General features: G+C 40.2%; 3 protein-coding genes across 5 annotated transcripts in view; all 3 read left to right on the plus strand.

Annotated features, from left to right (window-relative positions):
- LOC114652530 (zinc finger protein 664-like) overlaps positions 1-24,725 on the plus strand; it is a 366,114-nt gene that overhangs the window by 249,319 nt on the left and 92,070 nt on the right. The gene's annotated exons all lie outside the window — the stretch shown is intronic.
- Positions 1-24,725, plus strand: part of LOC114652512 (tripartite motif-containing protein 16-like) — a 979,029-nt gene that overhangs the window by 119,897 nt on the left and 834,407 nt on the right. The window lies entirely within an intron of this gene.
- Positions 1-24,725, plus strand: part of LOC114652503 (gastrula zinc finger protein XlCGF26.1-like) — a 39,472-nt gene that overhangs the window by 12,297 nt on the left and 2,450 nt on the right. For 2 of the 3 annotated variants that reach the window (XM_051927847.1, XM_028802871.2), the window contains exon 2: positions 20,000-20,515. In XM_051927847.1, coding sequence (XP_051783807.1) covers positions 20,101-20,515 — 415 coding nt within the window. In that variant the 5' untranslated portion in view covers positions 20,000-20,100. Of the gene's footprint in view, positions 1-15,167; positions 15,267-19,999; positions 20,516-24,725 lie in introns of those variants that run through there. The other variant, XM_028802869.2, reaches the window with a different exon arrangement.

The raw sequence follows: 24,725 nt of genomic DNA on the forward strand, positions 1-24,725 counted from the left end.
AATATATATATATATATATATATAGACATACATATATACATACATACATACATACATACATTCACATATATATATATATATATATATATATATATATATATATATATATACTGTATATATAAATATCTACTTATTGGCTCCTGTATTTAGGATATAGCGGGATGGATAATGGATGGATGGACATCTGTATGCATAGCCGTATTTGCCCGTTTTTGTTTTTTTTCTTTCTTCAGTAATATTTCAGCAAACCCGGAGCTTGTCAGTTCAAATCCTGGTACTGACACCACTGTGTGACCATGAGGAAGGCACTTCAGCTGCCTGTGCTGCAAAAAACAAAACTAATGTAACAAATTGTACCTCAGATCTTGCAAGTTGCTGGAATAAAGGCATAAGTCAAATAGATAAATATGTATTATACACATAGGAACTATTCATTTATTTTCAGTTAAGTCATCTGCAGCAAACCTTTATAAATGAGGGTTTCTCCTTTTTAGATAGTGCAAACTGTTTCTTCTTCATTGAGGTTTTCTCTTGGAGACCTTTTTTAATTTCATTGAAAATTAAAGCAGCAGCTGCCAAAATATGTAGCTTTCTTATTAATTTTTCAACACTGTGTAAAATATATTTATAAAGTAACATAAAAGGTTTAAATACTGGTTATCCTTTTACACTAAAATATTACTAAAGAGATACAAAAAAAGTAAAATGCATATGTTCTTTTTCTTTAAGGAGATTAAATATTACTGAAGAAAGAAAAAAAAAACTAAAACAGCCAAATGGGGCTATGCATACGAACTTAAAACATTTAAATAAAACAAATATATATTTTATTTTTACTTGCTTAACTTGTGGAGGGTGTATCCTGTAGCAAAGCCCTAACTTTTTTCGTGAAAGCCCGTTTCAGTCAATAAGTCTTAAAAACAGGTGTAAAGATATTGACAATAAGCTACGCACACCCACCAAGACATGGAATCGTTTAAATCAAGTATCATTACATCTTCCATTCTTAAAGAGAAGTAAGGCAGTACTTATAAGCTTACATATATATATATATATATATATATATATATATAGACATACATACATACGGGGTGGAGTGGTGGCTCTGAGGCTAAGGATCTGCGCTGGTATCCCGAAGGTTGCCGGTTCAAATCCCCATCATTGCCAAAAGAGATCCTGCTCTGCTGGGCCCTTGAACAAGGCCCTTAACCTGTAATTGCTCCAGGGGCGCTGTACAATGGTTGACCCTGGGCTCTGACCCCAAGGGGTATGCGAAAACTAACAAATTCCTAATACAAGAAATTGTATAAGGCGAAATAAAGAACAAATATATATATATATATATCTATATCCGAAGCCGTGCAAGCACACTCTTGAGAATGCAACGTATAGTTGTACAGGAGAAAAGCAATCTTGCCTCAAATGAATGGCAACCTTTTGTAGGTCTATGAACTTAATTTAAACTTTAGATTTACACGGTGCTTTCTTTCCGAAGTACCTGCACTCATGAATATGTCTGTATGTGTCACTCGGTCAAATCCACGTGCTTCGCACCGGCGAAGTACCGCTTTTAAATTTTTATTAAGAAGAAAACAAAACCTTTTTAAATTGAGGGACAATATACTAATAACAGTTTGTTAAGGATCTGTTTTTTTGTGAAGCTGCCTTCACTCGAGTGATCACTTCGAGCTGACTTGCTGGCTAACCATAAGCGTTACCTGGTAGGTAACCACCCATACAATCAGATTGTGAATCAGACTACGAATGCCGTGAATGTAATTACCCCGATCTACATGTTGTCAAATAAACGAACCACACGCCGTGGCGCAATTTTAGGGGCTTCGCCTGTAGCGCTGACGTCTGAGGTTCGATTCCCGTAAGGGAGTGAAGTGAGTGGCTGGTTACCTACCAGGTAACGCTTATGGTTGGCCAGCAAGTGAGCTAACATCAGCCATGGTGCCTTCAGTTGTGAGAAGCAGACCATAGAATGGTTGAAAATAGTTTACTGTCAAATAATGCAAAGAGTACGCGACACGTCTTTCCCCCTTATTCTTGGCTCATCAGGCGTACACACTCACTGCACTCGCTTACGGTAATCGAACCTCAGACGTCAGCGCTAGAGGGGCTTCGCAGCGGTGAAGTATTGCTTTTAAATTTTAATTAAGAAGAAAAGAAAACCTTTTTAAATTAAGTCTTAAAAAGAAGTGTAAAGATATTAACAATAAGCTACGCAAACCCACCAAGAAATGCAATCGTTTAAATCAAGGCGCGAGTCGAAAAACACCATCCCATAATATTAGTTAACGATTAACACATTTCTATATGTGATAATATGTTGCACTTATTTATCTGGTGTACCGACATTTTTGCGCGTTTAACGTCTGAAATCTAACGTGGTTTGTGCCATTCAGAATGAAAACAGTTTGTATTTACCTTTTTAATAAAAGGCGAGCTTTTAAGCCTGAGAAATCACCCCGTAATTGCACACGTTTAATTGCACATGTGCTAATATGTATGCTTACATAGTATTAAAAGACACTCAAAAATTAACGTCATTTACCTTCATTCCCGCGTTTGACTCGTGCTGTAAATCTCTTCCTTGTTTTTAGTTCACGTGATTACGTAGGAGGCGTGATGATGCAATACGTGACACCGCCTCCTCCATTAGAGTATATGGGCAAAAAACAGGTTCCAGTTATGACCATTACGCGTAGAATTTCGAAATGAAACCTGCCTAACTTTTGTAAGTAAGCTGTAAGGAATGAGCCTGCCAAATTTCAGCCTTCCACCTACACGGGAAGTTGGAGAATTAGTGATGAGTGAGTGAGTCAGTCAGTCAGTCAGTGAGGGCTTTGCCTTTTATTAATTAGTATAGATAATATACACTATATATTCACATACACACATATATATCTATCTAAATATCTCTAAATCTATATCTATATATATATCTATATCTATATATACTGTAACTATATATATCTCTATCTATCTCTATCTATCTATATATAATATATTTATATGTACACACACACACATATACAGTATACATACACATATACATCTATACTAATTAAAGGCAAAACCCTCACTGACTCACTCATCACTAACTTTCCAACTTCCTGTGTAGGTAGAAGGCTGAAATTTGGCAGGCTCATTTCTTACAGCTTACTTACAAAAGTTAAGCAGGTTGCATTTCGAAATTCTACATGTAACAGTCATAACGGTCGACAACGTCCGCCATGTTAAACTTTCTTATATGATCAAGCTGTGCGCTGAGCTTACTCTTGAGCATGCAACGTATAGTTGGCCATGTGAAAAGCAATCTTGCCTCAAATCAATTCCCAAACTTTTGTAGGGTCTGTCCCTGAGACTTATTAATTGTCATTGTGAAGCAGAGCCTTACTGGAAATTGGAGGCATTTGAATTGAAATGGGAGATCAGAGGGTGTAACAGGGATGCAAGGAATAAAAACTGTCTCCCCTGAGCCATCGGCAGTAAAAATAGTTGCCTCAATTAGGTTCTTTTGCAGGCGTATGATCTGAAGTCTCGTGCCACTACAAAGTTTCGGTGGCTGTAAGTTTCTCAGTAACATTATTGGCGCCCCAACCTTCAAAATTAGATTATGATCAGGAATGCCTGGGGGATTCAGAGTGTGGACCGAGCTTCAGGCTATGGACGTATATATGTATGTAAGTAGGATTCAGTTAGCGTAATTTCTTGAATATGGGCCCATTAAGTAACAAAGACAATTGGAAAGTTCAATATGGCAGCCGACAGTGGTGTCATACCACTGAAATAAGTACGTACATCGGTTTCGGTTAGCGCAGGGAAGCCGCCTAACAAATTTCGTGAAGATGGGGCCATAAATAAGAAAGTTTAATATGGCGGACGTTGTCGACCGTTATGACGGTTACGTTTAGAATTTCAAAATGAAACCTGCTTAACTTTTGTAAGTGAGCTGTAAGGAATGAGCCTGCAAAATTTCAGCCTTCTACCTACATGGGAAGTTGGAGAGTTAGTGATGAGTGAGTCAGTCAGTCAGTGAGTCAGTGAGGGCTTTGCCTTTTATTAGTACATATATATATATATATATATATAATGTCTGTGTATGTGTGTGTGTGTATATATATATATATATAATATATATGTATGTATCTGTATATATAATCTTCATTTGGATCTTGATCTTTGTTTGTCCACGAATTCATGTTCAACCGACACGGTATCCTTCAATAAGGGCGCGCACAAAAAGGCGAGCTTCAAAAGGGCAACCTCAATTGGGCACATCTAATAAAGGGAAACAACAAAATTGTTACAGAAAATTTATTACCCAAAGGCAATGACTGAACGTATAAAAAGGCGAAAGCAAGAATATCAAAACCTCCAATAAATTAATGCATGAACTTCTAAGCGAGACGAACATTTTCCAATCCTATATTCAGTGCATTTCCAGATGTGTTTCCCGTTGATAGTTTTCTCCTGTCTGAATGTGTAGCCTTCGACTACGAGTAGATCTGCACCTTTGTTGCTCTTCACATATTCCAGAGCCATTTGAAGTAAATTATCTACGAACGCGTTTATTCGCTGTGCTCAATTGAGGTTGCCGTTTTGAAGCTCGCCTTTATTTACGCGCGCCTTTATTCAGCGCGCCCAATTGAGGTCGCCCTTTTGAAGCTCGCCTTTTTGTGCGCGCCCTTATTAAATAGAATATATAAGTCAGACACACTTCTGTGATTTTCCATCAGTTGGAATTTGGAGTTCAAGAAAGAAGCATTGGTTCTTCCATACTCTTAGATTGCCACAAAGCAACCTGCGAGATTGGACAACGTGTGGTGGAACTACTGTCGACACCAGCATCTGTGTTCAAATCACTGGCAACACCAGTTCTAAAAGGAACTGCCCTTCTCAGTGCAACAAAAAATTCAAAGTCCACCTTGAGTGGCAAACAAAGACTACCTTGAGTAGCAATTGTACCTCGAGTACAAAAAATTTAAATGAAAAGAGACGAACTTGATGAGGAGAGAGAAGAAAGGTTGTGAAGAGATCGTGAGAGGAAACGACAGCGTCGTGAAAACGAGACGGACTGTGAACGGAGTCAGAGACTCTCAAAGCAAGGTGAAAGACGTCGACACCAGTTGGCAGAGGAGACTGAGAGTCACCGTGAACAAAGGCTGGCCAGGCAACGTGAAATAAGTCAGCGAAATATTGCCAGAGAAAGCGTAAACCGACGTATACAAAGGATGGAACGACAAAATCGTAGACGTAGACAAGAGTCAGACAGTCAACGGCAACAACGATTAACAATGCAACGTGAAAGTGACCAACAATGTTTAGCTAACGAAACCGACCAGGAGAGAAATGTTAGGCTTCAGATTCGACGTTCTATGTACCAAATGTCAAGACAGCCACAACCTGAACTTGAAGGAATTGCACTTCGCCCATTCAACGAAAATGATGTTCCTGAACATTATTGTGGAACAATGACAGAAATATGTCAATATTGTCAATCAACTAACTTTAAATCAGAAAGACCAACTGATGGCAAATTTACATCTTGCTGCCATAAAGGAAAAGTTCAACTTCCACCGTTGCATGATTATCCAGAAGTGATGAAACAATTGATGATAAATACCCATGAACATTCCAAAAATTTCAAAGACAACATACGTTCATACAACAGTGCTCTTGCTTTTGCATCAATGGGAGCGCAAGTTGAACACGTAGCGGGACGGGGACCATACTGCTACAAAATACATGGACAAATCTATCATAAAACCTCGACTTTGCACTCACCTAACGGTGAACCAAGAAAGTTTGCTCAAATATATATTTTGGATGCGGAACAAGCACTACAACGCATGGGAATTTTAGAGAACGCTGGCTGTTTACCATCCGTAATGGAAAGTCTTAGTAACATTTTGAACAAAATAAATCCGTATGCGGAAGCATACAAAATGATGAGAGATTTTGAGCAGGAAGAGATTAACAGAGCCACGGAGGAAGGGAGATCAGAACGAGAAGTTTACATGTGGATCCACCGAGATAAGGCAAATGATCAAAGACATTACAACGCTCCTACAGCAAATGAGATAGCAATTGTATTTCGAAGCGACGATGGTGAACCCCCATTTGAAAGAGATATTTGTGTCCACCCAAAGAATGCACCAATGCAAAATATATCAATCTTAAGTCAGCACTGTGATCCCATGACTTACCCGATTTTGTTTCCATATGGAGACAAAGGATGGATAAGTGGAACGAAATTGGTAGGTGCTGTCAAGCGAGAAAACTTGACGCTCCTCCAATATTATGCTTACCGATTGGCGACTCGAAATGAGTTCAAACCTATCTTCAGTGCTGGAAAACTATTCCAACAGTACGTGGTGGATGCGTATTGCAAGATAGAAGCTAATTGAATTCACTTCCACAGATTAAATCAAGCTCAACTCAGGAGCGATCTCTACTCTGGTTTAATGGACCACGTAAATAATCTTGCAGAGAACGAAGGTGTAAAGCCGGGTACTATCTATATTTTGCCTTCAACATTTCAAGGAAGCCCTAGAGCTCATCAGCAGAACTTCCAAGACGCTATGGCCATCGTACGCAAACACGGTGGACCTGATGTATTTATGACTATGACTGGAGAAAGACCAGAGGATAGACCTGATCTGGTTGCACGTAGTTTCAAGGAGAAACTTACAGCACTGCTGCATGACTTATTCATGAACAAAGTACTTGGAGTGGTGATCGCTCATGTTTATGTAATAGAATTTCAAAAACGTGGCTTACCACATTGCCACCTCCTGCTTTTTCTCAGACCTGACGATAAACCAAGAACTATTGAAATTATTACAAGATGGAATGTTGTGAAATTCCAGATCCGGTCGAAAACCCGAGATTGTATGAAATCGTCAAGGCGACTATGGTTCATGGCCCTTGTGGACAATTGAACATGACAAGCCCATGCATGAATGAGGAAAAACTATGTTCCAAACAATATCCGAAAGATTTCAGTGAGGAAACCAAGCCGAACGTTGATGGTTACCCAGTTTATTGCAGGAGAAACGATGAGAGAAAAATTAAAGTTGGAAAGTTCACAGTGGATAACCGCTGGATCGTTCCATATAATAGGTACCTAACCCTAAAGTACAACGCACATATTAATGTAGAAATTTGTGCAAACATTAAAAGTGTGAAATACTTATTCAAATATGTTTACAAAGGACTTGATCAAGCTAAACTAAAATTCGATTCAAAGGAAACACAACTTCACTGGGACGAACCTTCAAGGTTCCTCAACAGTAGATACATAAGTGCACCTGAAGCTATGTGGATAATACGAGAAAATAAAATGCACCAACAGTCATACACAGTAATTCGACTTGCAGTACATCTGCCAAACCAACAAAGAGTAGTATTTCATGAAGGTAAAGAAGTTGAAACTCTTGAAAGAGAGGCAGGACGCAGAACCACATTGACAGCGTGGTTTGAATTGAATCAAACAAATGAGTCTGCACGGCAATACCTGTACCAAGACATACCCAGTCACTTTGTGTTCAATACAAAAACAACTTCATGGACTCCAAGAAAGAGGGGCCACAACAATGTTATTAGCAGAATGTACTCTGTCAGTCCTTCTGATATGGAGAGATACTACTTAAGGCTGCTCCTTCTGCATGTAAGAGGTGCCCAGAGCTTTGATGATGTAAAAAGTGTCGACGGATTTGTTTACAATACGTTCAAAGAAGCAGCCCAAGCGAGAGGCCTGTTAAGAGACGATGCTGAATGGGAAAGATGTTTGACGGAAGCCGAACTCTTCCATATGCCAAGCAAGCTGAGAGAGCTGTTTGGAATTATATGTGCGTTGTGTCATCCAGCAGACCCCGCGACATTATGGGAGAAGCACAAAGATGCAATGACAGAAGACTTCATGCAAAGTCATCCTGCACCTGAAAGCGAACAGCTTGCTCTAATTGAGATTGAAAGTATTCTCAAAATTCATAACACAAGTTGTGCTGACAAAGGATTACCTGTACCAACTATGGTGTCGACACCTGAGATTCCAATCTTTGACATGCATGAAGAGGCCAGGTTAGGCGAAGAACTGGTTGCAAAGTTAAACCCAGAACAACTTAACGCATACCAACAAATTATGACTGCTGTTGAAAACCCACAATCACGTGAAAGGTGCTTCTTCCTTGAAGGTCCAAGAGAAAGTGGAAAGTCGTTCACATAAAATGCTTTGGTACGTGTCTTGAGAGGAAAAGGAATCAACTACAAATGTGTAGCTCTGACTGGTATCGCAGCAGAACTCTTGCATGATGGAGCTACCGTACACTCTACATTTGGGGTGCCATTTAAAATCACTGAGACTTCCACCTCAAATATAACAGCAAGATCGTTCAAAGGACAAAGTCTTATTAACACTCAAGTGATTATATGGGACGAGTGCACAATGACGTCGACATATTTGTTAGCACTGATCGATAGATTGCTCAGAGACCTGACACTCCATTTGGAGGAAAGGTAGTGGTTTTGGGTGGACATTTCTGCCAGACACTTCCTGTTGTAAAAAGAGGCGACAGAGCTGCAATCATTGGAGCCTGTATTAAAAGAAGCCCATTATGGCAATATTTAAAAAAAATTTCATTTCATAAAAATATGCGAACGGATCCTGACCAACAGGCCTTTGCTGATTGGCTTCTGAAACTTGGAAACGGTGAACTGTTGAACAGTGACAACTTAAGTACTGAAATTCCTGAACAATGTGTAGTTACGGGAGACTTAATTGACGAAGTATTTGGAAAGACAATTAAGTTAGACCAACCAGAAAGATTCAAGGACACAGCTATTCTATGTCCTAACAATAAAGACACCTTGATGTTGAACGATGAAGTACTTAAATGTTTAGAAGGCGAAGCCAAAACATACTTCAGCGTAGATGAAATAAAAGTCACACAGAGTGGTGATGACTTTAACCACCCAATTGAATTTTTAAATTGTCTAACTCCGTGAGGATTGCCACCACACAAGTTGACACTGAAAGTTGGAGCAATTGTTATGTTGCTTAGAAACCTGAATATGAAAAAAGGGCTTTGCAATGGAACACGTTTAATTATAACCAGAATGCTTGATCATGCGCTTGAAGCAAAAATTGTTACTGGAAAACGTGCAGGTGAAACTGTACTAATTCCAAGAATTGGCCTCGATATGATGGACGACTGTGAAATGCCATTTGACATGCACAGACATCAGTTTCCCATACGACTAGCGTATGCGATAACTATCAACAAGTCACAAGGACAAACCCTCGACGTTGTTGGAATATTACTTTCAGAACCAGTGTTTTCACATGGTCAATTGTATGTTGTCTTCTCCAGAGGCAAAGGCTTTAACAAAGTAAAGGTAAAGATTTTGAGCTCACAGACACAAGGCAAACTGCTTCCTGATGCAAACAAATATTTCACACAAAATATTGTATATCATGAGATTCTGGACACAGAACCTATGGAGACATACCTTACTGACAACTTAGCCGACATTGATTGGGACAGTATTGATGACATGGTAGATGTCATGCAACATTTTGAAAAACAAGAAGAACCTAGCATCCCAACATAGGAAGACAATATTTTTGAAGGTCTCGAAGACGATGCGTAAGACGCCGCTTATGATTAACTATCCTTAAGTCATGCGAAGAGAACCAGAAATGCTCCTCCACCACCACATAATTACTATTAGGACAGTGATTCCGAATAGGCCGTTCCTATCGAATCACTGTCCAAGGGTTTTGTTTTGTAATTTTATTTCCCTTATAAAAAATCATAATGCTGTGTGACGAAGGACCCAGTTCATGACTGACAGCCGCGTTTAAACAGGGAGCCTTTCACAGACAACTTTAACATGCGCAACGTAGTTGGGCGCACATGGCTAATATATATATACAGTACACACACTCACACACACACACACCCAAACACATATAGTATACATATTAATAATCCTGATTTGTAACATGGCATTGTTTCATACAGCAGTTCTCATATTCAGTCCTGCGGCTGCAGATTTTTGTCCCAACTAATTTTTCCTTTAATTCGACTCCCATCTTGAACTTGCCAGCCAACAGTCTCGGTCCTGAAAGTTAAAGTGATGTATCAAAACACAAAGCTCATTGTTATAACTACCACATAGGGGAGTGTAACATGTGGGGGGCATTTTAGCACCCAAACCCTGGACACAACCACACATACAAGTTTCCAGTTAATTATGAATATATTTTAAATTAATAAAGCACACAATCCCAGTCGGGACACCCACCCGTGTCCTCCATCCACTATATGAGTCTTTTGAGTAGACAAGGTGCCACTGAAGCAGGTCAGACAGCCAGTCCATCCCTACCTTTCTTTACAGTTGAAATGTTGAAGGTTAATAAAATTAAAACAAAACACAACAACCTAACTGGTAGAACAGCAGCAAGTGATGGGAACTTTTTTTTTTTTTTTACCCCGTATCTCATCAAGATATGAGAGCATATCCTTCATGAAGTCAAAAGTAAATAACATGGAGGACACGACTTCTTCAATATCTTCATCGTCTCCCCTTTGGTCTAATTTTCCACTCATGTGAGTTCCTTCATCCTCGTCCATATCCAGAATTCTTCACCTCAGTTCTGTCCCAACACGTCGGTCACAAGCAGTCAGGATGTTTTTGATCAATGAAGACTTGTTTGTGAAAATGAAAACAATACAGAGTGTGACGTATTTTATTAGGAATATCAACACATTAACTCCACGTTCACTCAAACTACAGTCACATTGGCTTATGAACACACCGATATGACCACAGCTTGTAATATGAATGCTCAGCTCGATTGATTTCTCTTCTTTTTGCCTCTGCTGTACTCTCTGTATTCATGAGGTGGAGTAAAATAGAGAAAAGAAACTCCAACATACAACCAAAGCAGTTCATCTTCAAGGGAAGTTCGTGTCTAGTTGGAAACCATTCAGAAAGTGCGCAAATAATTCAAAAGGACTAAGTGCTCTCAAGTGAGAAAAGCATACATTTTTATTTACTAATACACTGCTGTTAGACAATCTGTACGTCTACAGGAATTGTACTGAAGTGAGTACCTGAAAGACAAAAATAGTCCAATTAGCACAATGTAGTCACTTGTGAAGGCCAAAGTCATCATTTCAAATAACAGGTCATTTAATTGTTACAATGTAAGTACACTTTAAAAACTACTAAAACATTCACCTAAACATATTGTAATAGAAATGCTAATGTAAAAGGTTATACATAATTTAAAGTGTTTACCTGAATCAGACAATCACTCCTTTCTAGACTGACTGATGACTGAATGATATCGAAAAGGAAAAAGAGAATCGTCACCTTTATAAGATTTGCTGTGTTTGAGTCGTAAGAATCATTTCACTACACTCAGTACCTGACAGGGCTGTCTGTGCCTTTGTGAGGACCACACTTTCAATGCTACAAGGCACAGCAATACAGATTATAAATATTATGCATTTCTGCAAATCAATTATGTAGCATTTCAATCATTTGAATACATTACAGTTTACTAACAACTACACATAACCATAAATATGCTGACCTGCACATTCAGTTAATGCTACCTAATGTCACAGATGAAACTGATCTTTGAAGAACAAGGAAAACAGTCAAAAAGTGACACTCCACAAAAGGAAGCCTATGAAGCCATTCAGTGCCTACATTTTAGGAACAGTAAAGTAAATTTGATACAATTCATTGTACTGGCATAAATAATTCAGTCAACATTTTTAATTTACTGTATATAAAAGTTTGGGTATTTATAGGTGAAAACACTTGACTTTCTACTGTATTCCAGTTCAATAGTCCATCCATCCATCCATCCATCCATTTTCCAACCCGCTGAATCCGAACAGGGTCACGGGGGTCTGCTGGAGCCAATCCCAGCCAACACAGGGCACAAGGCAGGAAACAATCCTGGGCAGGGTGCCAACCCACCGCAGAGTTCAATAGTCTCATACCACATTATACTTTTACAAAATATATTTTACATTATGACATATGGAATAAGCATACACAATATCAAAGCCTTGAGAAATGTGGGAGTGAGTGAGAAAAGGAGAGGAAGGCAGCATACGCTTCAGTCATAGAAAAGGAGGGACGGAGAGAGGAAGATCCTTGCTGTTCCCTATCTTGTCTGGAATTACTGGAAGCAGAAATAACTGCCATTTAATAAATCAGTTATCAGTGGCTGACGAGGCCTACAGAATCTGACAAGCAAACTCCTAAGCACCACACACAACTGTGGGCTCCTCTGTGGACTTGAATGTACGTATGTGTCTCTGGTGAAGATGAAATAGATATAAAGTTCTTAAAACTGACAGATATGCACAAGAACAAACGTTTCACTTTATTTAAATTGAAAAAAAAAAACAAACTTCAAAAGCAATATTTTTGAAGAATGCAGTAGAGGTCAGCATGAAACGGTGAATATTGCTTTAAGAGTTTAAACAAACTATACTATCATTGAAAGAACTTTACAAAATAATACAATAATAATAATAATAATAATAATAACTGGCTGTTCTTTTCCCCTTTGTCTAGAGTCTAATTTGAACTTTCTTGAAGAGGAGGTAATTGAATATTGCTGTAATACTTGACCTTTGTTTGTAGCTACTTGTTAAAATTTTCCATTATGTACTGTAAATATATATACAGAACTATGAAAAAGGTTATCTGAAGTGACCCAAGTGTATTCAAACTTAACATGAATATACGAGAAAAAATAATATATCCACTATTAACTGTTTGTCTTAGAAACTTGTGCTCTTTTTCTAATTTTCAGTGGAAAATCCCTTGATATTGGCTCAATCTCTCTTCACTGTCTTTCTGAAATATATTTTGTTATCTAAACTACCAGGTTACTGTTAGGTTTTGCTTCTGATTAACTAGCATAAACGTGATATACAGGACAATTATAGGGCAGAGCAATTATAAGTTCTTAATCGCGGTCACTGATAATTTAATTACAAACCGTTACACTTAGCTATGGTCAGTTATACTCAACACCGGAGAATTTCATATAATAATAGTTAATTTAAAAATTATCGACAGCTAAATCTGTCGATTTACTATTCCGAATTGAGTTTTCCGAACAGCCCTGTGACAATACGCTACACAAACGGACCTGCTTGTTGTTTAATTCTTTCTAAGAGCGCTTAGTATTGCACGGCACCCGAAAGTCGATTCAACTAACATCTTTAATACACTCTGGTATAATCCGTACCCTACCAGTAAAGTATGATATTATCTAATATTAATAAATTAGTTATTGAAACAGTGTCCGTTTTAAGAGGTCAGAAATCAAGCAGGCTGTGAGTTTCATGGACTGCGCTGTTTCTTTGTTTTCGTGACATCGCGTCAGTAGAGAGTGCGTGACGTTAACAATGCATTGTGTCCTAAATGACAGCGCACACGCTTTGTAATAAAAGGCCAATGTGTCTCAGTTTGTTCATTAATATATTTTGACAGTGTATTTTAATAAGAATTATTGTAAACATATTACTCATATTCATTTCCATTTAGATATGTAACGTTTGGTGAGAATAAATAAAAAAGTAACAACACATATAATAGTTATGTTGCATTGTTTATAATTAACAAAACTCATCGTTTGTCTGAAATGTTCTCCTTTGCATTTATACGTTTGACAATGGAATGCTTCAGTGTACAGTCGATTTATTGCACTTCTGAAGGTGTACATTGTCGGTATTCTCCATTGCATTTACATACAATCCCCCCGCCCCCCACGCCTAACGCCGTGTAACGCGTGCCAATGAAAGTGAGGGGCGGCAGACGAGCTCACGTAACGGGAGACAAGGCACCTCCTCACCCTGACGCCATGAGGGCTCTTCTCATAAATATTACCATCTGGAGCTTTTTTCATTCCTGCCAGTTTACTATTATTATTATTATTATTATTATTATTGAACACGTATATAGAGGAAATGTGGGTCTTATTTTATTTGTATGACAGGTAAAGCCTTGAACGAAACTGAGTGTTGATGCTTTGGGTAACACGACAGATGAGGAGCAGAGAACGTTAAACGTGTCAGTGACTGCGGGGGATTGTGGGACTGAAGATGATTTAATAAAACAGAAACGACAAATGCTTAGTCTGTCAAGAATTCTATTTACTTTGTTGTGCTGCAGTTCGGAAGACTACTTATTTACTTATTTTGAAAAGATGAATTCACAAGGAAAGGATGTTGCTGACAAAGTCGGATGTTTTTTAGAAAGTTTGGTTCCAGATGTGCTTATCCAGCTGTTCCTTCTTGTCAGTACTTGAGTGATCTTTATGTTCACCTCTGGATGAATTCACAAAGTTTCTTTTCAACATTTTTGTCTCATTAACGCAGAAATCCCGACGCTTTCCCTAAATTTCAGAAGACGTTGTCCATTGCACTGATTCTGTTTTAACGACAGTTGTGATTAGCTTTGCAGAGCTCGCTTTTACTCACATTGCTTTTTGGAAATCAATAATACAAATCAGCTACAGATCTGGGAATCACTGAATAGTAAAAACGTCTAATGAGGAGTGTCGTGCGCTTATACAAGTCGGCTTTGGTGATGCGTTTCTTAGCCTCTCTGATATGATCGACATGGGGTGTCGCTAGATTGTTATAATACGTGCTGCCTTATGCAAAACATGCTTATTAATTTGTTGCAGATTCTAGGTGGACAAGACTACACAACAAGGAACGAGGTTACCCATATGAATCGTTCATAATGTCTGCTAAACGATTTTGTTAACTTACAGACGAGTACTACATAGATCTTTAAAAACTCCTTCTTTTAAAACTTTGGACAGTGACCATACGCGAACTCCAGCTAGGATTTAAAATCGCGTCAGCACACCTTACAGATGCAGCAGGACCAACTGCTTTTATGGTTTGACGTACATAAAATTAATATAAGAGTGGCTAAAGTCGAAAATGATCTTCACGCCCATCTTAATCCGGTCTGCAGCAATATCTACTTGGAGCCGTTCAGCAGATGAGGGGCTGAGCAAATCGGCTGCTGACTGCGCAGATATCAATGACGTCATGACGCTAGCGGCCTCAAAATCACGTGACAGGCGCATTTCAAACGATCGATAAGTCTTTATCCAGCAGCACATCACTAGTCTGTTTTTATGAGACCCTCGTGCAGCGACTTCTTCACGACCATAAGATCAATCAAAGAGGAGGAAGGTGAGACAGAGTCGAACGTGGGGATCGCGCACGGGTGGGAATGCCAGCAATGAGGAAGATCGCGACATGCTGAAAGGCTTTAAATTTAAGGAGGTGCCTAACGCCGCGTAGTTTGCTTTTAAGCGTTGGGGATTGAGCGCTACGTGGAGGAGGAGGAGGAGGATATGGCGGCGTCGGCACAGCAAATCAAATCGCACCTTCACGAGTTTATTGTGGGTGACGGGGGTCGCGCACTTTTACCTGGTGCTACGTTAATTTATTTTCCGGTCGGTGTCCCGTGAAATGTAACGCTACATCTGACTTGGTGGAGGCGCGTTAACTCGGGAGTGCTTCTGCTCTCAACGCGCTCGTGCACTTTTCCACGCCGCTTCTCCTTTCTCCGTCGGGCACGCGCTTGTTCAGCCGTTCGCTCCCGCACGGCCCCGTCGTTCATTTCTGATTTTTCTCGAGCTCTGCGTGTTCTTTACGTTTTTTCCTCTTTCCTCTAAAGCCGTCATTGGTAAACTTTGTTAAAGTGCCGGCGAACAAGGGCGTTACAGGGCGCGTTCAGGTTTAATTTCCAGCAGTTTGTCTCATACTGAGACCTATTAGAAATAATTTAAAAGATTTCATTTTTGGTGTTTTCTTATCAGGAAAGATGCTCGTGCGGTTTCACTGTAACAGGGAGACTGATTTGTTTATTGGGAAATAAAAATACAAATATTACACAAGCTAGTGCTGCTGGAGGGATACAGTAAAATCTACAGCTGGCATGGCATTACAGTTTTTTATTTGTATTTATTTTTTGCAGTATTTGAAATGGTAATGATTTATTTAATATCTTCGATCCTTTCCAAGTACAGTAATCCCTCCTCCATCACGGGGGTTGCGTTCCAGAGCCACCCGCGAAATAAGAAAATCTGCGAAGTAGAAACCATATGTTTATATGGTTATTTTTATATTGTCATGCTTGGGTCACAGATTTGCGCAGAAACACAGGAGGTTGTAGAGAGACAGGAACGTTATTCAAACACTGCAAACAAACATTTGTCTCTTTTTCAAAAGTTTAAACTGTGCTCCATGACAAGACAGAGATGACAGTTCTGTCTCACAATTAAAAGAATGCAAACATATCTTCCTCTTCAAAGGAGTGCGTGTCAGGAGCAGCTCATGTCACAGAGATAGAGAAAAGCAAACAAATCAATAGGGCTGTTTAACGGCTTTTAAGTATGCGAAGCACCGCGACACAAAGCTGTTGAAGGCGGCAGCTCACACCCCCTCTGTCAGGAGCAGAGAAAGAGAGAGAGAGAGAGAGACAGAGTTTGTTTTTCAAGCAAAAATCAATACGAGCTTTTAAGTATGCGAAGCACCGTGCAGCATGTCGTTTCAGGAAGCAGCTGCACAAAAGGTAGCCAACGTGAAGATAATCTTTCAACATTTTTAGACGAGCGTCCGTATTGTCTAGGTGTGCGAACAGCCCCCCTGCTCAATCCCCTTACGTCAGGATCAGAGAAAGTCAGCGCAAGAGAGAGAGAAAACTAAGCTGGGTAGCCTCTCAGCCATCTGTCAATAGCGTCCCTTGTATGAAATCAACTGGGCAAACCAACTGAGGAAGCATGTACCAGAAATTAAAAGACCCATTGTCCACAGAAACCCGCGAAGCAGCGAAAAATCCGCGATATACTGTATATTTAAATATGCTTCCATATAAAATCCACGATGGAGTGAAGCCGCGAAAGGCGAAGCGCGATATAGCGAGGGATTACTGTACTTTCAGTATTTCTGTACACTTTGATACTTTATCTTACCAGAGATGGCCGTGTTAAATGAAGAACAGGACTCAAGCAAACCGGGCTGTTTGTGTCGGACCAAATGAAGCCATCGAAATACAAAATGTGAAAGCTGCAGAGCCACGACTCGACTATTATGGGCTGTAGCTCAACTGTCTGTTCTCATTGTTTAAAGTGTCAGTGCCGCCTCAGAGACCTTGGTGAGCAGATTCTGATGCCCATGTTGGTGAATCCCTGTTGAGCCCACTCCTATCTTGCCCCTCAGACCCTCGTGCCACTAGGTGGTCTTTAGGTACGATTCTTGCTGAAGTCTCTTTTTAAAGGGCATATCCATCTTGTGGTTTTCCACCTCCTCAGATGCTCCATTTCTTTCCCAGCTGCTTATCTCTTCCTGCTTTGCTGACTCAGCTGATATCTCCGTGATTTCCACACACAAGTCCCATAGTTGCAGTTCATTAGTTTCTGGTTCAACTTGCAGATTTTCCACACTTGATGTGCCAACAGACCCTTCAGCAGTGCTGTCAGGATCAGTAAACTCTAAATTATACCAAGTTCTGCTTTGCCAGCCCAATCTAATTCTTTATCTGTTTGCCACCATCTCTGTGCACATATCTCACAGTTTGCCCCTTTTTTAGACAAACACAATGACTCCATCTTATCCTGTGAGTTTGCTCAACTTCAACATCAACATCTACTTGGACTGAAGAGTTTAGAGTCTCCTTCTCATCTTCAGTGTCTTCATTATCTGATGTAGTGTTAGATAAATCTCTCTCTTCATCTTTCTCACTGCTGGTGGTATGTCGATTGTCACCTTTACCGTTGAATTTACGTAGTTTAGAATGGTAGGCCCTCCAAGAGCACCACCACGTCTGACACATTTCACAACTCCGTCCTGTCCAATGACATCTGCAGGTCTCTTCCATTCTGCACAGTCCACTCTTTTGTTGTCCACTTTCGTTCCAGCGGGGACGTTGCGTCCAATGAACCGTTGCCAGGGATGTAAAGGAAAAGCCTGCGGCGCTGCACCGAGTACGACCCCACCGCCTGTTGCCGCCGTCCTACCCAGAATCCGACTCACCAGTGATCCTGGAAAGAGCAGAGAGTAGCTCAGTTTCCATAGTGTAGTGGTTATCACATTTGCCTTACACGCGAAAGGTCCCCGGGTGGAAACATGCTGACCTTGAGCTTCCGGGTGGAATGGTTAGGGCAATGGGGTCCTTCTGCGTGCACCCTATGTCAAGAGACGATAATGCATTTTGATCTCCTACCATATTTGTCTAACAGATTATTGCCTGGCAATGGCGACTTCTTCTGGCTGCGTTGCGAATGCCACCTGTTGTGTTGTCTCTGACTGGTAAAATATGCAGTTTCATGTGTGACAGTAATGCCCATTGTTACCAGACATGACTTTACTACTAAAATTCTCATTTTGCCAATTCCACTGAAGCAAAAGTAAGTGCCATCCATGCTGTTAATGCCAACTGCCTTTGGTTTGTATCTACACACAACGTGTCCAACAGCTTGAAAGCTCGCACAGCATCAGGACAGCCATGTTATATCTACACATGCAGGTCACTCCATATCAAATCATCACACTTAGGGACCTCAATGTCACAGATTTTAACGAGACTTGGCCTGCTGATTTTGTCATCTGAGTGACCCATGGAACTGAAATTGCACGTGTCTTGGATCAACAATAATAAGGAGATTTAAGATCACAAAGTTTGAACACTGTGATGGATTAGGACTTTGACTGGTTATTTCTACCTAAATAGAAGTGAACAGAAATTGTTCTCATGTCATTTTAAAGCTCTTTTACAGCTCTGTAGTTTGTGAAAATAATATATTATGCCCAAAATGACCATGTTATGAGTGATTTTAATGTTAAAATTTGAGTTGCATGAAAACCTAAATTTTAAAATTGGCCAATTTTTTTAATAAAGCTACCTTATAATGTCACTAACATCTCCAGAATATTTGATTTTGTTAAAATCTGTGATAATGAGGTGCCAATGTGTGATGATTTGACATGGAATTACCCATCAGGAGTATCTCTGCTCCAAATCGATGATATAATCCACCATAGAAACTGCACTCACCCTTTTAACTCTGTAATATCTTAATATGCCTCATAGTTAAGATCCTTTTTCTCCCATAAACACGACATCAAGCCTTACTATCAGAATAGTCGCACCTTCATCTTTGTTCAGGTCTTCTGCTCAAATTGACATCTCAATGTTGTCCCTGTAAGCGACAGTCCAACCCCAAGTGCGTGTTTTTTATTTCTAAGCTCAGTAACCCGTGTCCATATTAAATCTTCATTTTTCAGCTCTCGTATGCCTTTATGTTGTCAAATGCAGTCAGGATTCTATAATTATCAGCCATCCTCTACTACGAAAGTTAAACTTAAATAACAACACAACACCTTTGATGTTAGCCACACACTTTTTATTCTTCTCTCCCATAAAACACACCCATCATGAGTAACCTCCTACAAACCCACTCTCCTCAAACACTGAATGTCTTACTCCCAGTTGGGATGCAGTCCCATAATCCCATAAATAGGAGCACATTTATAAGATATGGAATATAACAACTGAACAGAATGAAGCTGCCGATGTGCAGCTCAAGTCCAGCGAGGATATCCAAGAAAGCCCTAAATATGACGGCTTTAACAGACCTGCCATTGCTGTGTCAAAACATGATGGTGCCGTGTAGATAAAGTGTTGTCATATCTACATGTTGGGACTGAAATGTATGCAAATCCCCTTTAATGAAGGTCTGCAGTGCACTTTGATCACATCTGAATTGTTTGATTTGTAATTTTACACTGTGAGGCTGGGGAGGAAATTAAGTAAAATGTGACTTTGAACCAAACGTCATAGAGGACACTGTGACCCTGAAGTGTGCTCATTTTTTTTTACTGACTTTTTGAAGTTAATTCTCCCACTTTTACTTTCACAGGGCTTTCTCATTTCACATGTCCACACATTGAGGTGTCTAATGACCTCCAGCTCAGGGCTGTCGATGTGAGAAGTGAATCAGTGAAGAGTTTCCCACAGAGCATGGCCTCTGCCAAAGAAGATGGCGTGGATGAAATAACGGTGTTCATTAAAGAAGAGGACTGTGAGTGGCTCACACCAGAGGATGTGTGTGTGAAGCTGGAGGATCACGAAGAAATAATTTCAGTTTTTAAAGTGGAGGAGGAGTTCATGGGGGTGACTGCTGCCATTAAAGATGAGGATTTGAATGATTTCTCCATTGGTCTTGAACTTCAGAAGCATGAAACTGAGGATAATTTCAAGCAAGATGCCTGTGAAGAATCTACATCCAGTTTACAGCCCTGGTCCACTAATACGGGACGACTGGCTACACAGGAGAATTCTGCAGAGCTGAAATCCCAGTTATCAGAGTCTGAAGAGAAAATCACCGAGGGAAATGAGAGAGAAGGTGAAGAGTCACCTGGGCGTGTTGGAATAAGTGAGTAATGTGATTAAATATAAAATAAGAGAACATTTATAAATTCTAACAGTGTTTGCTTTGATGTTTTTAGAAGATTGAAATGAGAGTGGAAAACACGGTTAATTGAACTTGGATAAAGACGACCTGCTCAGGTGCTTGATAACAAACAATAGGTTAAATAATAAATGATAAATTAGATTTTTTCGTATTCACCCACGTTTTTCTAAAGTGTTAAGCGCATGACTTGAACATCATGAAGCTGTGACGTATGTTAGGCCAACAGCGCATTACGTTCATTGAGAATATCAAAAAGTCATATTGGTTAAAGACATGTGTATTTCTTAAATTGTGTGACAGTTAAGGCAGAAATGTCCACAAAAAGAATTAAATAAGTATGAATAAAATCCTCGCCCCTGTGCACTAAATAAGAGTGAATTTGCTCAAGTTAGTGTACACCTAATATGTGCCGAATCTTTCTAATGGTAATCTCGTGCATTTTGACGTTAACAGTGACAAGAGCTACCTGTACGAGTCATGATGACATTCGGGGGTCTCAGGGTTTTCTTTCATCATCTTGTGTTCTGTTCTCAGCCTGAACTTTCTGGGGCAGCATGGCCTGGACAGGTTGGCAGTGGTGTGAAATGTTCACTTGGAGATGATCTTGGACCCTTCCATCTCCCACAGTCAGTTTGGAGTCACCACTCCACTTCACCTGCATGTTTTTGGTGATGAGGGGAAAAACCAGAATAACTAGAAATGGCATTCAGAGCCCCTGTGTAGAAGAAGTGTGGGCAGGATTTGACCCCAGGACACCTGAACAATAAAGCAGCTGTGCTAAAAACTGTGCCCTCCTTAACACAAAAGGATATATTTGTATGTTTAGATTTTATGCCAGATTAGGTTCTAGAGGATGTAAATATCATCACATACATTACAATTAAGAAGAGAAAACCCAAATTCAGACACATTATTGGGTAGGAAGGCTCTGATAGGAGTCTTTAGAGCTGATATTGATCACCCATTCCATTCCATTAGGATCTGCTGATATCAATAATATCTTTTTTTTCTTCAAAATAATAAATGTATTTTTAGCCATGCATAATCTTCACATTCTATAATAAAGTGCTACTGCATACATAAAGAACATTTACCCATAATGCACACATAATGGAATAAAAATAAGCTAAGCAAAACAAAAGGCATGTCTTAATCATACTCCACATTTTTAATCAAATAAAATGTTCAGTTAGATATTTGTAGCCGTCTTTTCTGACAAGAAGAAAATGAGACAGTCCTGGTGTACACTTCAGGTTCTTATCTAAGAATATAAGCATCTCTGCATGTTCTGAGGACAGTCTGGTCCTCCTGTCATCCACGACGTGTGCTGCCGTACTGAACAGACCCTTGCTGTCCCCACTCGTATAAGGAGGGCACAGGTAGGACGACGACTTTTATTGGTCCCCCAGATAGCCAGTGGCCCAGCATCTCTTGTGGTATGAGATTCACAGAGATAAAGATTCAACTCTGATGCTGCTGACTCAAATATCGTTTTTATCTTTTTTGACAATTTCTTCATGCATTCTGCAGTTCTGTTGGCATTGAGTTTCTTTGGACCTCTCGGCTGTCACTCTGAGTGCGTCTGTGTGGTCGAGACACTGGCACTAAGCAGTTTGTGTTTCAGATTTGCAATTATCTGTGAAATACGTGGCCTTGTACTATTGTTTAATTTGGGGGGAAAAATCATTATGATAATAATATCTGTTACAGAATTCATAACTGTATAGTGACTATTAACACTCAAAGCTTATTATGCCTAATTAGTATTACTAGCCAGCCGCATAATTATGTATCGATGGGTGAACACTTCCTGAACAACACAGTTGTCCAAACAGAATTGAAAACAAAATCGAGCCCGGTGCATTCTTTAACTGCCTTCTCTGCCTTGTAGCGCAGTGGTAGTGTTGCTGCTTTGCAGTACGGAGACTGGAAGATTTTGGGTCCACTTCCTGGTTCCTTCGTGTGTGGATAGCGCTTTGAATACTGAAAACACCGGTATATCAATGTAATGAAGTATTATTATTCCTATGTGTCCAGCGCTCGCTGTCTCTCACGTGTGCCTGTATGTATGTATGTATGTATGTATGTATGTATGTATGTATGTATGTGTGTATGTATGTGTGTGTGTGTGTGTGTGTGTGTGTGTCGCTCGCTGCACGTGTTCCTGTAGGCATACCAGTAAGTGAATGAAAAGATGGAACTCTGGAGAGAGCGACATACAACTGTCCGTGACTGTCTTCGTGTTAAAGTAAAAAACAAATTGTCCGCGGCAAACAGACTGTTTTACACACTGCATACCAACCCGCGGCGTAGTATATGCCGCATAATCACGTTGCTTTTTTAATGTTTTTTAAGCAGAGGGAAAAAAACATTTGCAAAATCTGTAACGCTGCTTTCAGTAAGTACAATGCACACACGTTTAATTTGTCGGCCACTTTTTGCCAGATGTCTTTTCTGGTTTGGGCTGCTTTTGAAGTGTTACCGCTTGTGCATATTAAATCTTGAAATCCTTCGAGTAACTAATTAACTAACTAACTAACTAACTAACTAACTAACTAACACCCATCCACCCACACACACAGCTTGTGTGAAAAAAATGCGCCCGTTCTTTCATCATTTTGTTGCAGCCTATCAAAGACTTGCTGATCATGTTTTCTAGACTCAATATACATTGGCTTTTCACTCAGTGCAGGGACGCGCATTCATCTCGGATTATTACATCCAGCTAATCTGCTATACGGCTGCATTTGAAAAGCCGATTTATTCCGGATGAGTTTCACCGGCATTAATGATTAGGAATCTGGTTGGAATAAAACCCTGCAGCCACAGAGGTTCACCAGGACCGAGATTGGGAAACACTGCTGAACACAGACGAAACCGACTCAGGTGAGGAGTTGCAGCTATCGATTATTCAGTGTTGTTTGCCTGGGTGTCTGATCTGCTCGACGGGATCAGAAATAAAAGGAAAACTATGTGAAGGGAATGTCACAGGTGTTCCTGTGGTATAGCGGGTCCACAGCTCCCCTTCAAAAGGCCATTTTTAAATAAATAATCACCGCGCTCACAGCGTAGCGAGGGGCGTGGAAGTGTTGCTGAAAGTCAGCCATGTTGCGAAGTTTGAGAGCAACAGTTTCATCAATGACATTTTTCCAGAAAAATCCAACTGATAGAAACAAACAGTTACCTGATGCACGAATTTCTATAACATTGAAAGAAGTGTTGTTTCCATGAAATACATTTGAAGCTGTAGCCATGGAGGGCAAAAGAACAGTCAACGTGGCTCACAGCTGGATTTGGACAGCAGCACAGACCAAAGCGAGAGAGTATGTGTTTGATGAGCTGTTCGAGTTGGCGGGCAGTGCTCTGAGGTGCGTTCCCGATCACGTGGGAGGAGGGGTAGAGTTTCTGGGCGGGGCTTCGTTGTTCCTTTCCCATGGTTTTTGATGGTGGATGCGGTCGGGTGTCGTAACCGAAAAGAATAATGAAAAGTCAACGTGACTCAGAGGTGCATGTGGACTCCTAGCACAGACGAAAGCGACTAACTGAGTGGTCAGTGAGTTTTTGCGTCCGGGCACATGAGCAGGCAGTGTGAATGCCTAGAGAGCGAGGGTAGACGTGGGCCGGGGAAAAAGGAGTGTTGGTGGGCGGGGAAACGTCTTCCGTGTTCCTGCAGGACCATCTAAGAAGACGCATGTTTGTCACGGATGCGAATTGCTGTATGTAGCGTGTAAAACAGTTTGCTATGGTGCACGCGGTCGTGCGTCATAACTGAAAAGTCAACGTGGCTCAGAGGTGCATGTGTACTGTAGCACAGACGAACATAAATGATGGCGTTTTTTCCGAGTTGTCGCGGCCGAGTTGGTGGGCGTGGCTCTGCGAGTTGTCGTTGTATCCAATGGTGTTAGAGTTTGTGGGCGTGGCTCCTTCCGGTGTGCTTTCCATGGATGGCTACTTCTTGTCGGCTTAGTGAATTATATATATAGATTATTATTTTTTTAGGTCTGAAAACTAGGCTCTTATCATTCTACCCAACAAGCCAATAAGAGGGCAGATTACAATTTCTAACAAATCAACGTCCACTTGATAACGATTTATATTTATGTACCAGCTCGGTAAAACTCTGCATCCCTTTCCTCCCATCTACCAACACATTCACAGAAAGGCTAATCAA

This window comes from Erpetoichthys calabaricus, chromosome 5 (assembly GCF_900747795.2).
Source record: "Erpetoichthys calabaricus chromosome 5, fErpCal1.3, whole genome shotgun sequence".
NCBI classification, from domain to species: domain Eukaryota; kingdom Metazoa; phylum Chordata; class Cladistia; order Polypteriformes; family Polypteridae; genus Erpetoichthys; species Erpetoichthys calabaricus.